This window comes from Brassica oleracea, chromosome C9, assembly GCF_000695525.1.
Source record: "Brassica oleracea var. oleracea cultivar TO1000 chromosome C9, BOL, whole genome shotgun sequence".
Taxonomy (NCBI): Eukaryota; Viridiplantae; Streptophyta; class Magnoliopsida; order Brassicales; family Brassicaceae; genus Brassica; species Brassica oleracea.
The window spans coordinates 36554378-36568371 of record NC_027756.1 but is presented as its reverse complement, the minus strand read 5'-3'; the positions used below and the strand labels follow the sequence as shown (position 1 = coordinate 36568371).

At 36.5% G+C, this 13994-nt stretch overlaps 1 protein-coding gene and 1 pseudogene across 3 annotated transcripts; one reads left to right on the top strand and one right to left on the bottom strand.

The window, feature by feature from the left end:
• Nucleotides 1-330: 330 nt before the first annotated feature.
• On the top strand, nt 331-2106 carry LOC106318025 (annotated as a pseudogene).
• Nucleotides 2107-2215: 109 nt separating this feature from the next.
• Nucleotides 2216-5955, bottom strand: LOC106318022 (phytosulfokine receptor 2-like). Of its 3 annotated transcripts, none has more exons than XM_013755855.1 (3): nt 5635-5955; nt 5368-5455; nt 2216-5171 (listed from the first exon to the last, which is right to left on the bottom strand). In XM_013755855.1, exon 3 carries the CDS (start codon nt 5026-5028, stop codon nt 2245-2247), a length of 2784 nt encoding a protein of 927 aa, XP_013611309.1. In that variant the 5' UTR covers nt 5029-5171; nt 5368-5455; nt 5635-5955; the 3' UTR covers nt 2216-2244. The 3 variants fall into 3 exon arrangements, with proteins under 3 accessions (XP_013611309.1, XP_013611308.1, XP_013611307.1); XM_013755854.1 differs by having other exon boundaries at nt 2216-5455; nt 5635-5759; nt 5844-5955; XM_013755853.1 differs by having other exon boundaries at nt 2216-5455.
• Nucleotides 5956-13994: the final 8039 nt, after the last annotated feature.

Genomic DNA, 13994 nt, shown 5'->3' with positions numbered 1-13994 from the left:
TTGGTGGTATAAAAAGTGATTTTCATATTACCGAGCAAATGGTTAAATTTGGAAGAGTGACAAAAAGAGGTAGGTTGATCAAGCCTACACAAAAGTACGAAGAAATGAAATGGATGACAGTGCGTGGAAGAGGGAAACTAGGCCATAAGAGTCGAAGTTCCTAGATCAAGTGCACAAGTTCTTGGTTTAATAGCTTTTTTATTGTTTAGTTTATGTATCCAACTTTCTTAAACTATGTCTCGTAACTTGTCTTTTAATTTGAAAGCTCTTTTTTTTAAAAAAAAAGAAAAAAAGGTAACTGTATATTTAGTGAGAGAGAGAGAGAGATATATGGTGGGAAGTGGTGGAGGAGATAGGCAAAGATGCTGTAGGAATGATGGCACTTCACGAAGCACTTAGAAGCGTGTGTCTTATTAGTTCCGACTGGATTTACTCTGTTTTCTGGACAATTCGTCTCCGACCGTACAAAAACACATCTCTTTCTCTCTCTCTCTCTCTCTCTCTTCTATGTTCATCTATCTTTCTCTCTCTCTATGTTATTTATCTTTTTGTTTGTCTCTTTCTGATTACAGGAGGGTCCGTGGTGGAAATGGATGCAAGATTGGTGATGAAAGTGGCAGCTTGTAAGTTTTCTCTTTCTCTGCTTTTCAGAGAAGATGGACAGAAACAGAGCAGCTCTGTTTTTATCCAAGATATGAACTTTTTTTTTTGTGTGATTTAAATTTTAAACGATGTTGATGTGGGAAGATGGGTTTTGTGGAGGAGGGAGAAGTGAAGATCTTTTCTGGAACCAGACATTGAAAGTGAAGATCTTGTCGGAAAAGAATTCAGCAAGATGTCCATTCGGTTATACAATTATGGAGAAGGGTGGGTAATGGGTAGGTGGTTTATATAAGTAATTATGGAAGAAGATAATTAGATTTATATAAAGACACACACACCCTAATCGCCTCATAATTAACAAAGCTTTTGATTAATTATCATCTTGTGAATATCTTTTGTATGACATCTGCAGATTGATGGGTAAAGACGTAAAGTTGCTTCTGATAAATGTCACAAATGGGTATTCAAAGAACCATCTGAATCTGAAACCAATCTTGCTAATTACTGGCAGAGTTCTTTTGATGCTCTACGTTTTCCCAAGACTTCCAACAGATATTTACACCATTTCTTTGTCACATCTTGATGGTTACCTTACACTTTAGCTTTTGGTTGTTCAAAAATTTAATGCAGATTCCTCCAGAATGGACCGACCAATTTGAATCAGGCATCCAGGTCAACATTCAAACTTCCATTTTTAACTGTTTCTTGATCTTACTTTACCTTAACACTGTTTAAAATTTTGACCAGACAATTGCTGTGATTCAAGCTGGACATGGTCTGTTACAGCTAGGTTCTTGCAAGATTGTGAGTTTTTGTTTCTTCCTCTTTACGTTTTCAAATTAGCTTTTTTCAACTTGGCTATATGGTGTGACAACTCATTGTTTTGTTTTATCCAGATTCAAGAGGATCTTCATTTTGTGCTGAGGATGAGGCAAATGTTTGAATCAATCGGTTATCGATCAGGTTTTTACCTCTCACAGCTCTTCTCTTCCAACGGAACCGCTGCTACTCCATCTTCTTCCTCAGTTACAAACCAGCAGCTTCAATCTCAAGATTTTAACTGGGGATCACATTCTCCGTTGTAGCCTTCCCCTAGCTTCCAAAACCAACTACCTGCATCAACAAGATATGGTTTCCTTCAAGAAAGCAATGCTCCTCCTCAGATGCTTCCTCCAATGGAAGAGCACGAAGACGACATCAAATGGCCCAACGGTTTATCTTTGTTCAGTGCATTGACTGGCCGTGCAGAGGAAGCTAGTAGGCACCAGGAGCAGAACCAAATGAATATCGAAAACCAGAACGAGTTGTTGAGCCTTGAAAGTCATCATAATCATCCTAAGAAGCTACACATTACCAGCAAGAATAGACTCTTCGGCATCAACAACAACCTCGCTCCATCAGCAACCACTAGAGTTCAGGAACAACTCCGGAAGCAATGCAGGAATGTGCCCTGACGTTACGGAGACGTTCTTGAGATGATTTGACAAGTTCAGTATTCGGGTTTCAGAAGATAAGTAAATGCTAGTTTTAAAGCTTAAATCTGTTTAAGACTGTTGTTTTCTTTCTTACATCTCATCCTCCTCCTCGTTGTTGTTGTTGTTTTTTTTTTTTTCTGTGGTGTCGAAACATTTTGAAGATACTTTATTGATTTGGAAAATCTTCAAGCCAAGCAACGACGTCTTCAATCAACGGCCTCCTTCTAGGGTCATGATCAATGCATTTGCACGCAATCTCCAACATCCCCAAAACCTCTTTCTCCTCCACATCCTCACGTATCGTTGCATCAATAAGCTCAGCTTCACGCTTCTCATCCTTCATCCGAAACACCCGAGACACCAAGTCTCTGCAACCTTTCCCTTTACAAACCTCCACCGGTCTACGACCCGTAACAAGCTCCAAAAGCACCACACCGAAGCTGTAAACATCTCCTCTACACGTGGCTATCAAAGACTGGCTATACTCCGGAGGAATATACCCCAACGTCCCCACCAAATCAGTCGTCACGTGAGTATCGTACGGCCTAAGCAGCCTCGCTAACCCAAAATCCGCAAGATGAGCTTCGAACTTCTCGTCCAACAGAATGTTAGACGACTTCACGTCCCTGTGGATGACGTTAGGTTCACAGTCTTTATGCAAGTAAGCAAGCCCACGCGCCGCTCCTCGAGCTATCTTCAACCTCACGTCCCATCCGAAAGTCGTACTCCCGTCTACTACACGCTCGTGAAGCCAATAATCCAAGCTTCCGTTCTCCATAAACGAGTAGATGAGCAGCCTATCGTTCCCGTGCTTGCAGTAGCCTTGAAGAGAGACGAGATTCTCGTGTTCCGCTCGCGACAATGCTTCAACTTCGGCTTGGAACTCACGTTCCATCTGCCCGCAGTCGCCGGAAAGCTTCTTGACCGCTGCTTTTGAGCCGTCAGGTAGATTGGCTTTGTAGACTAGACCAAACCCGCCGCATCCTATAATGTTGGCCTGGCTGAAACTGTTTGTAGACTTGAGCAGATCCGCTACACTCAGATCTTTGCATCCGCAGCTGTGGAAGAGGACAATCTTTGATGATGATGATGATGATAAGGGAGCTTTAGGAACTTCATCATCAGCGTCGTTGACTCGATCATCACCCTCTTTGCTCTCGAGTCTTAGTAGAATAACAGAGAGAAGCAGAGTGGTCCCCACAGCGAGACTTATTGCAAGTACAACAACGCTGCTTCTCCCGAACTTTCCACCGTTGTGATGATGATGACTACGAGAAGAGCCTTTCGGTGTCAAGATGTTATTACTCATCATGACATCGCAAGGAGAGTCAATGGCTCGACATAGTCCCAAGTTTCCTTCGAAGCTCGAGTGAGGGAAGCTGTAGAACTGACCACCCGAAGGTATGGCCCCGGAGAGACGGTTGTACGCAACGCTGAACCTCGACAAGAAAGTGAGGCTCTGGAAAGAGGGCGGAATCGAACCGCGGAGGTGATTGTAAGACAAATCAAGAAGCTCCAGGTTGTCAAGACCTGAGATGGTGTCAGGTATGGTCCCGGTGAAGTTGTTCCTGCTCAAGTCCAGCATGTGAAGCTCTTTCAATCGCCCCATCTCCCGCAAGATCGTACCGTTGAGACGGTTGTTGTTTAAGTAGATAGAGGGAGGGAATCTTGAGACTTGGTTATAGGGAAGACCTCTCGAGCTCTTGTTCCGCTTAACGTACAAAGGGATACTTATCTGAGAGCCGGTACAGTTTAAATGAACCAAGCTCTTAAGCTCGGTTAAGGCTTGAGGGATCTCTCCGGTTAAAGTGTTGTTAGAGAAGTCTATGTAGAAGAGACTCTCCATCTGACCGATCCAACGAGGGATGGTTCCGTGGAAGCGGTTCCAAGAGAGATCAAGAACCTGAAGCTTCTTGCAACTCAGCAGCCACCTCGGAATCTGACCTCTAAGACCGCAGTTTCCGAGAGCTAGAATCGCGAGGTTGTTGAAACCTGTGACGTCTCTCGGTACTTCCTCGTGCATGAAGTTCTTTGAGAGGATCAGAGTCGAGAGGTTTCTGCAGTGTTGCAGCACGTTCATTGCTTCTGACAGATCCACAAAGGTGTTGTTAGATAAGGACAGGAACAGAAGAGACTTCAGGTTCTTGAACGTAACGGGGATCTTGCCTGTGAACTCGTTTTTCGCCAAGCTCAAGATCTTCATCTTGGGACAATGGCCAAGAGACTCAGGAAGATGTCCAGAGAAATGATTGCTGGCGAGATCAAGAACGCAAAGATCAGACAAACCAGTGAAGTTAAGATCGATCGAACCGGATAAAGAGTTGTTCCGAAGATCAAGCACCTTGAGTTTGGAGCATTGAGATAAGCTTGATGGAAACTTTCCAGAGAACTTGTTGGAGCTTACGTCGAGGTGCTCAAGCTGAGTGAGATTACTAAACACATCTGGGATTAAACCAGAGAACCGGTTCTCGGATATCAAGAAAGACTTGAGAGCAGTGAGATTACTCAACCTTTCGCTTAACTCTCCGGATAAGTAGTTTCCGGAGACTGACAGCTCAACAGATCTGCTGCAGCTGTACAATCCATCAGCATTCCCCACCAAACGATTCATCGACAAATCAAGAACCTGAATCTCACTAGACAAGCTGCATAGCTCAGGATGAATCTCACCTTGGAACAGATTGTTGCTTACGTTAAGCATCAAAAGACCAGGAAACACTCCAACAAAGGATAGATTCCCGGTTAGCGAATTGCTGGAGATGTTCAGTGACTTAACCAGCTTTAAACCGGAAACAGCTTCAGAGACTGGCCCTGATAACATATTATGGCTCAAGTCAAGAACTTCAAGGTGCTGCAACTTTGAAATCTCTGCTGGCAATTCGCCTTTGAGCTGGTTATGAGAGAGATCAAGTGATCTCAGCTCACTCAACTCGCCTAAAGAACCGGACATCACACCTTCCAAACCTATTCCAGAGAGAACCAGGTTTGTAACTCGACCAGGAACATCACTCCCTTGGCAAAACACACCGTCCCATTGACAGCAACTCGAATCTTTGAACCAAGAATCAGTAACAGACCTGTTCTTCAACGCTCCTGCGAACTCCCGGAGCGCAGATAAGTCGCTGGGATGACATGTAGGTTGTTGGCTCAGAGATGAACCAAAAAAGAAGAGCAGCAACAGGAGAATGATCATCATAGCAAAACAAAGACAAGAAGAGTCTTCTCTAGCCAAGTGCAATAATATCACAGCAAAAGAGTACAACTTTCATAAGTGGAGTTGAAAACTCACTGCCACATGGTCATGTCTCAAAAGAACCAAGCTTTCACAACTTGTGACTGAAGCAACAATCAAATTGAGATGAGCAACACGTTTCTTCCTGAAATCGAATCCCAAGAAAGAGACTCTAATTAGATAAGCTTTGCTTGTAATTAAAGTATAAACTAAAATGCTCACATCCCCCAAAAAACACTTCGAATTCTATTCAAGACTTGTAACCTAAGCAACAGAAAAAAAAAACAAATTCAAAACAAAAACAGACAGAGAGTAGAGTAATACCGTTTAAACCCTAAATTGCAAAGCTTTCTTAGATAAAGCTAATAGCTTTCAAGTTCACAGCCGCCATTGAATGATTGATCCACGAAAGTGTTTTCTTTTGGAGGGTCATTTTATAATGGTGTAATCTGCAAGTGCAGGTCTTTTTCGAGGTGAGTGAGGCAGAACCAACCAATCTCAAAAGCTAAAGCAGAGAGTAGTTGGGGTTTTACCAAATTTGTCAATGTTTTATTTTCATTTTGAAGATAATAGTAGAGAATGACAATACGAAAAAGATTTCTGAAGAAAAAGAAAGCTCTTTCGTTTTCTCAACAACAGTGAGAGGTCTCGTCTCTTCTCAAAAGTCTTCTGTGCGCAGCGCACCTCTTTAACTTTTATTTTATTTTGTTTGTTTACAAATTATATTTAATTTCTGTGGACAGAATCCTGCACAACTATTTATTGCATGTCACAGTTTCACAATATTTATTTTTCCTAAATTTCAACCATTATAATGGGGATTAATGGTTCAGAGAAAATATTACATGAGTATAAAAAAGTTACATTCAATAAAATATATATTTTGAAAAGATATCATAAGCATATGGAGACAAAGCCGTTGTCGTTTGTTGCAAATCTATATGTTTTTGTACATATTAGTGGGAAACAAACTACATTTTTAGTTGGAACAAAGTCAACAAAAGCTTGTGGTTAGGTCAAAAAATATCTTACAGGCTTTCGTTTTCTTCTGTAGTTTGTCGCTTTAGGTAAATAATGTAGATGATATTTTCGGAGAGGTTCTGATGTAATTCGTGATGTACATTAGAAGGTGTGTCAAGACGTATGTCAAGACTTATGGTAGGAGAAAAGTTGCTTACAAGGAGATTGTCTAAGTTGATTGTGTGTGTAAGTGGAGATTGGAAAAGGAAAGAGAATATCTTGTTGAAGACAAAGTATGTTTTCTATTAAGCAAAGATGATTTCCTTGGAGAAGAAGTGTTACTTGGAGATGAATAAGAAGTTTCCTTATATGGGAATGAAAGATCATTAAAGTGCATTTAATGAACTTGGAGAGCAAGTCTACGGTTTATATATAAGGAGGGACGTGCCTTTGTGAGAAAGGCAGCACCCAGAGATTAAAATGAGAGAAAGTTTCATTTTGTTCTTGGTGAGTGTTTGACGGAGTGTCTGACGGCGTGTTCCGTTGTACTTGGTGTTGTGACGTTGGTGCTGGCATTACGTGTAGCCGAGTTGTCCGTTGTGGTGTGGTGATCAATCTGTACGTTGGTGTTGGCGTGCTCGTTAGTATCCTTGGTGTGCGTTAGGTTCTGACGTATTCGGTGACGTACTTGGGTGAAGTACTTGGTGACGTACCTTCAGAGACTTGGAGGTTGAAGCCTAGACTCAGGGGGAGTTTAGCTCAAGGTTGGTTAATCTTGAAGAGTTCATGTTATACAAGAGAGCGGTGATTCAAGAGGGTTGTGCTTGTATTACGCGTTTGCGAATTGGTTGTAATTTGCTTTCTCATTCTAGTGAATTCGAATACTGGACAAGGTCCAGGAGAGTAAGAAACGAACCTCGTTAACAAACTCTGTGTGTCATTTATTTACTGATATATATCTCTGATTTATCTGCACTTACAAGTTGTATCAGAGCAGAGCTCGATAGAGTTAACGACTAGTTTCGAGTAGATCAGGGTGAGTGACAGAGAACGTAGCAACATATGCTACAAAAACAGCTGTTAAGAGTTCAAGAGGAACTGTAACAGACGGTAAAGCTGCGACTGATGATGTGAAGGTTGCGACTGCGACTGCAGCAAAGGCTGCTACTGTGACTGTGCCAAGGGCTGCGACAGCGCTGCTACAAGGGCTGCGACAGTGACTACTGCAAGGGGTGTGACTGCTACAAGGAAAACTCTAGAAGTACAGAGTGCACCTCGACGAGCTTGTGTTCCTGTTTGTCATCATTGTGGAGTTCGTGGTCATATTAGGCCAAAGTGTTTCAAACTGTTGAGGGAGAAACATCAGATGAAGCAAACATATGGTATGAGGTTTCCTAATCCAGTATGTTATTGTGAAGCTAAAGGTCATGTTCAGCGTTGTGGACTTAATTCTGGTCATAGAGCTAATCATGGAGGGATAAGGCTCATGGATACGTGGTCTGGAAGATCTGGTCATTATGGAGATGGTGGAATGAGTTTCTATACTCGGATGGCGATCATCTTCATATTAGTTTTTGACCATGATGTGACTCAAAGGGGGAGATTGAAGATGCTGCGTCATGCCTGAGTTGTTGAGTTCACATGAAAAGTCAAAAAGGGGGAGATTGTAGATGATATTTCCAGAGAGGTTCTGATGTAGTTCGTGATGTACATCAGAAGGTGTGTCAAGACGTATGTCAAGACGTACGGCAGGACGTCGAGTAGAGAAGTTGCTTATAAAGAGATTGTCTAAGGTGATTGCGTGTGTAAGTGGAGATTGGAAAAGGAAAGAGAATATCTTGTTGAAGACAAATGACGTTTTCCATTAAGCAAAGAGGCTTTGCTTGGAGAATAAGTGTTACTTGGAGAGGAATATGAAGTTTCTTTATATGGGAATGAAAGTTCATTAAGGTGCATTTAATGAACTTGGAGAACAAGTCTACGGTTTATATATAAGGAGAGACGTGCCCTTGTGAGAAAGACAGCACCCAGAGATTAAAGTGAGAGAAAGTTTCATTGTGTTCTAGGTGAGTGTCTGACGTAGTGTCTAACGAAATGTTCCGTTGTACTTGGTGTTGTGATGTTGGTGCTGACGTTACGTGTAGCGGAGTTGTCCGTTGTCAATTTGTACGTTGGTGTTGGCGTGCTCGTTGGTATCCTTGGTGTGCGCTAGGTTCTGACGTATTCGTTGACGTACTTGGATGAAGTACTTGGTGACGTACCTTCAGAGACTTGGAGGTTGAAGCCTAGACTCAGGGAGAGTTTAGCTCAAGGTTGATTAACCTTGAAGAGTTCATGTATAGAAGAGAGCGGTGATTCAAGAGGGTTGTGCTTGTATTATGCATTTGCGAATTGGTTGTAATTTGCTTTCTCATTCTAGTGAATTCGAATACTGAACAAGGTCCCGGGGAGTAGGAAAGGAACCTCATTAACAAACTTTGTGTATCATTTACTTACAACTATATATCTCTGATTCATTCGCACTTACAAATAATGAACAAAAAATTAATAGTATTTCGAAGTAATTTGATTACTAGATTTTGATATGCATTTTGATATTTTTATTATTTTGATAAAATATGCATGAATTTATAATTTTTATTAAAAATAAATAATTTTAAATTATATTATAGTGTTTGAGTTTTAAATTTTATATTTGACCTAAATCCATGATCGAATAAATAGATCCAACGATCTATATATAACCCGTATATAGCATATACTAACATATATAACTTACAAATATTATTAACATTTAAAAAATTTCTAAAGTTAATATAAATATAAATATATGAATCAAAATAGTATAATTTGTCTCTTTAGGTCTATCCTCTATTATTTTTAAATGATTTTTAATGTTTTAAAATTGAATATAATTTTTAATGATAAAAAATATATTTGACTATTTTTTTAAGGAATATAATTTTGTTCTCACAAATTCCCAATTTTTTTTTATTTGTTAAGTTAAAAGATTTAATACACATTAATAAATTGTTTGTTAAGATATTTGTTTACATAATCTGGTATTTCTAACATATTTATAATATCAAATTTACGTATTAAACTTTTATTTTTAAAATTTTTAAACTTAATAAATTTTTCATTATCATTTTTAATAACATATAGATAGTGCTTAGTTTATTGTTTATAAAAAAAACTCTACATTGCAAAAGAATAATATTCTCAAAAATTATTATATAAAAATTTATATATAGTGTGTATGTTTTTGGAATTTGTTTTGTAAATAGCTTTTAGGATAATAAATATAGTGGTATGCTTTGAAAAGGAAATGATAAAAGACAGAGATTATACATGATTTTATTGTTTTTAATTTTAGAATATTATTTAAATTAATTGTTTGATTGATATTAATTAATTATGATATGCATTAATATAAGAGTAGCATGGTATTGTAATTATCTCACAGTACCAATGACAGAATCCTTAATAATATAGATCTAACCATATAGCTAGTATTCATATTTTCCGAAATTGATATAGTAAAACAAAATTCAAAATAAAACAGACTATTGTTGAATAAGTTGGTAAATATTGGATATTAATTCGATTATCTAATAATCTTGTAGCTAATATTCAAATTGTACTTCCGAAATTGATACAGTAAAACAAAAATCAATATAAAATGACTATGGTTGAAATAAGCAGAAATGTAATTAATTTTTATTCATAAAATTTATGTAACATTTTTAAGTTTCTTCGATAAACATGAAATGTGACAACTGTTTCTAATTAAACCACAGATTACAATTTGATATTATGGGAAAATTTTTATATTTACCATTTTTATGGTATCATTTTTCATCTTTACCACCACTAAATTGAAATTTTCAAAAATACATTCTTCATTAATTGGCAAAAAACTCTTATATCCTTGTTATCTATATATATATAATAAATCATTATTTAAATTAAAAATAATAATAATTTTTTTTTTAAATGTTTTTGAATTATACTTTTTCAAATTCGAATTTTTTTTGAATTTTTTTTCGAATTTTTTTTATTTCTTTTTCAATTTTTTTTTTTGAAAATCAAAAATTATGTTTGAAGCTAGTTTTTAAAAAAAATTGAATAGTTTTTAAGTATTCATTTATATATTTATTAAAATCTTAAATTTTACATTCCAAAAACTCTATCCCACTCTTCTACTCTAAACCCTAAATCTAGATTAGTTAACTCTAGAAATATAAGTGTCTTTTATCTTTTATTATAAATAAGGATAAAAATAATTAATGGAAATTCATGTGGCGCTATGAATGTGGTATTTGTGTTAAATTTAGCAGGACCTCTCGTGACCTCTGTGACGCATCGTGGCTGTTTAAGATGCACGTGGCGCCAGGAAGGTGCCGTTCCTTAGAGCCGTGTGGGATTGGTTTGAAACTTTTAGGCCGGACGTCACGTGTCCGATGCCGTGAAAGAGGTGGAACCGTTGAGATTCTAGGGAAAAGGCCAGACGCACAGGTCCCACGTGACTTATTCATTTTTGCATTGATGATAAGTGCTTATTTGTTTGTTTATACTACGAGGAGAGTAGCGAGACTCTTGATTGTACTTGCATTTTGAAGTACTTTACTGTAACCCAATAATTCTGTATAAATTATGAAATTACTATTGATCATTTGAATGGTAAATAGTATTTTGTGAGTCTACTGAGACATGAGACAGTGCGACTTTCTGCTACAAATATACAATATTATGTGAATTATCTTTTGATAATGTATTGTATAGTCAACTGCTCACATTTCGCAAATCACGTCACGTCCTCGAATTGTACACCCATTTTACTCATACTTTGTTTGTTTTTCAAGTCTTCTCTACGATCAAACCTCGAACCCATCGCACTTCAATCACTATTTTTTCGTTAGTGGCTATTTAATTTGTTTAAATCACTCTCCTTTGTCATTCTCTTCATACTATTCGGGGCATTTAACTTTCTTTTTTTGGTGTAAACGGAGCACTTAACTTTTCAACCTGCACTGCACCTATACTACATAGCTCGCTAATATAATCGGGTTTGGTTGTAGTACTACAACGTGTTTGTAGAAGACAGCCTAAAGAACATCTCCAATAGAAACTTAATATTTGAAGTTTGTTGAATTTTATATTTAAAGTTTGAGGATGTTTTTCTCCGGTCGTAAACTAAAAATAAATCTTAAAAGTTTTATATTTTCACACCTTACTTTAGACAAAAAATCAAATAAATGCATATTTTTTATAATAATTAAAATCATACAACAAAAGTATTAAAAAAATATTTATTAACAGAATATTACATTCTAATAGCAAGCTACATATAAATAAAAGACTTAAAAATACATAATTATTGGTTATTATTATAAAACCCTTTTATGGACAATATTTTGGTGATATTGAAGGTTCGAGATCAAGTTTACCGGAATATTAATATAATTGTAATATTAAGCTTATTTATGTAATTTTACTTTATGCATTTTTACTTTGTTGTATTTTGTATTAACTTGTTTGATTAATACTGCCTTGTATTTACTTTTTGGTCGAATACTGCCTTGTATAATATTTTTTAATATATTAAAATATTTTGCATTGTTTTTATATAAACATTTATATATTTATTTAAATTTATATGTAAAAGTTAAATTTATATATATATATAATATATATAAATAATATAAAACTGTATGAACTAAAATGATAAACAAAAAAATTATCAAAACTATTTAAAAAACATACAAGACATAAATATATAGAACCTCAAATATAAGGTTTCCTGTACAAAACCTAATAATTCGAGGTTTGAAGTTGACCTTTTTTTAAATCATTTTTTTTTGCTGAACGCATTCTTCAACTTCGACCACATGTCAAGGTCTATTTCAAGTCGTACATTTTAATTATCAAGTGGGATGTAACCAGTCCGACATATCTCTGCCAAAAAGTTGACGTCATATTCTATATATCTTGCTGCAGCTATTTAAACAAATATATATTGTTTTGCTACTGTTGTTGTAGGTTGCTACAAGTGTGAATGGAAACCGCAATACAGAGAAACTAGAGGATCTTGGAAACATGATGGCGAATTTGGATCCAGAAAACTCAGTCGTGGTCATAGTCATTTTCCAACATGCTTAACTTGGCTAAATCTATAAACTAGCAAGTTTTATCCGGATTAACTATGTAGTATCCGGTTAGGAATCACGAGTACATACACTCCATCTTTTATATTTATACACTCGAACTTATAATTCATTATCTTGTCTTAATACGAATTTACATTACAAATACATAAAACATGTTCTACATATTACTGTTATAATCCGGGTTATCTTTGTATTATTTGGTTCTATTATACTACATATACATAGTTTATTTTCTGGATATTGCATTTTTAATCTGGATTATTTTTGTCTTATCTGGTTATAAAACATATTCAACATATTTTTTATGATGAATATATCAATATATTGCTAGCTTATTCATATTATTTTAAGTGACTTCACACTTATGCAGGTCATGTAATATCATCAAATTATATCTCGCAGCACTTGTTATCCGGTTTAATTGAAGTATACCCAGTATTGTAAAAACATATTTGGTCATTCTTGTTAATAACCGGATATACATGATGTCTTAATTTTTGCGTCGTTTAATACTTGTTGATGCCGAATGTATCAATTTGTAATCGGAGCAATTCGGAGATGTCTTCGTAATATTTTCGCCGTATAATACTCATTGATACCGAATGTATCAATTTCTAATCAGAGCAATTCAGAGAAACTTCTTAAGGAGTTAGATCTAACCTAAGAACGACTACCGCACCAAATTATCATGTTATCACTGTTTTTAATGATGAATGTAAAAAAATCTTAGCCAATTTACGGTCCTATCATAGGGAGTCTTTGTTACTGTCATTGCTATTATTGTCTTCACTTTGAAAATTAGTTTTTCTGAGATTTCTATCTTCCGAAGTTGATTCTTATTTTTTAGTATCACACCGTTAAGTCCTTCCCAATTATCCTTTGTTATTTTGGTGATGTTTTAATATTGGTTATAATGTTACAAATTACGAGAACCTTTATATTTTCCACACATGAAACACCTATTTTGAAATCATTTTTTTTTTGCTGATCACATTCTTCAACTTCGACCACATGTCAAGACTGTCTATTTGTTCTCAAGCAAAAAAAATAGGCAGTCTCTCTGAAAGAAATTTGAAAACAGCAGAACTTATAGATTTAAAACACAAAAAGCATCACCTCTACAATTTCGCAAACCACATCAAAAAAGTCCTAATCACAAAAGCACATTATGCATTATCCTAGCTTAGCAACCAAATTCAACTAGTCTACAACTCAGCAAATCATGTCTGACATTCCTCTCTACTAACCTCATTTCTTAGCAGAAATATAAAAGTGAATGCTTTACCTTGGGAGTATCGATCACAGGATGCAAGGATTTTCCGACAAGTATCTGGAATTGCAGGTAAAAGTTAGTTCCTAAATTCTCTCTCTCTAATTTCTCTCTTGAGTCAAAGTCTGCTTATATTGCAAGATCAGTGACCAAGATTGGACAGGCTTCCATGAATCAAAACTTAATTGTGGTTGCCACCAAGCCCTATTCACTTCTTTTTGACCTATATCCAAAAATTCTTTGTGAAGCGAGCCTTGAAGATTGCCGCCTCCAAGTCCCGTTCG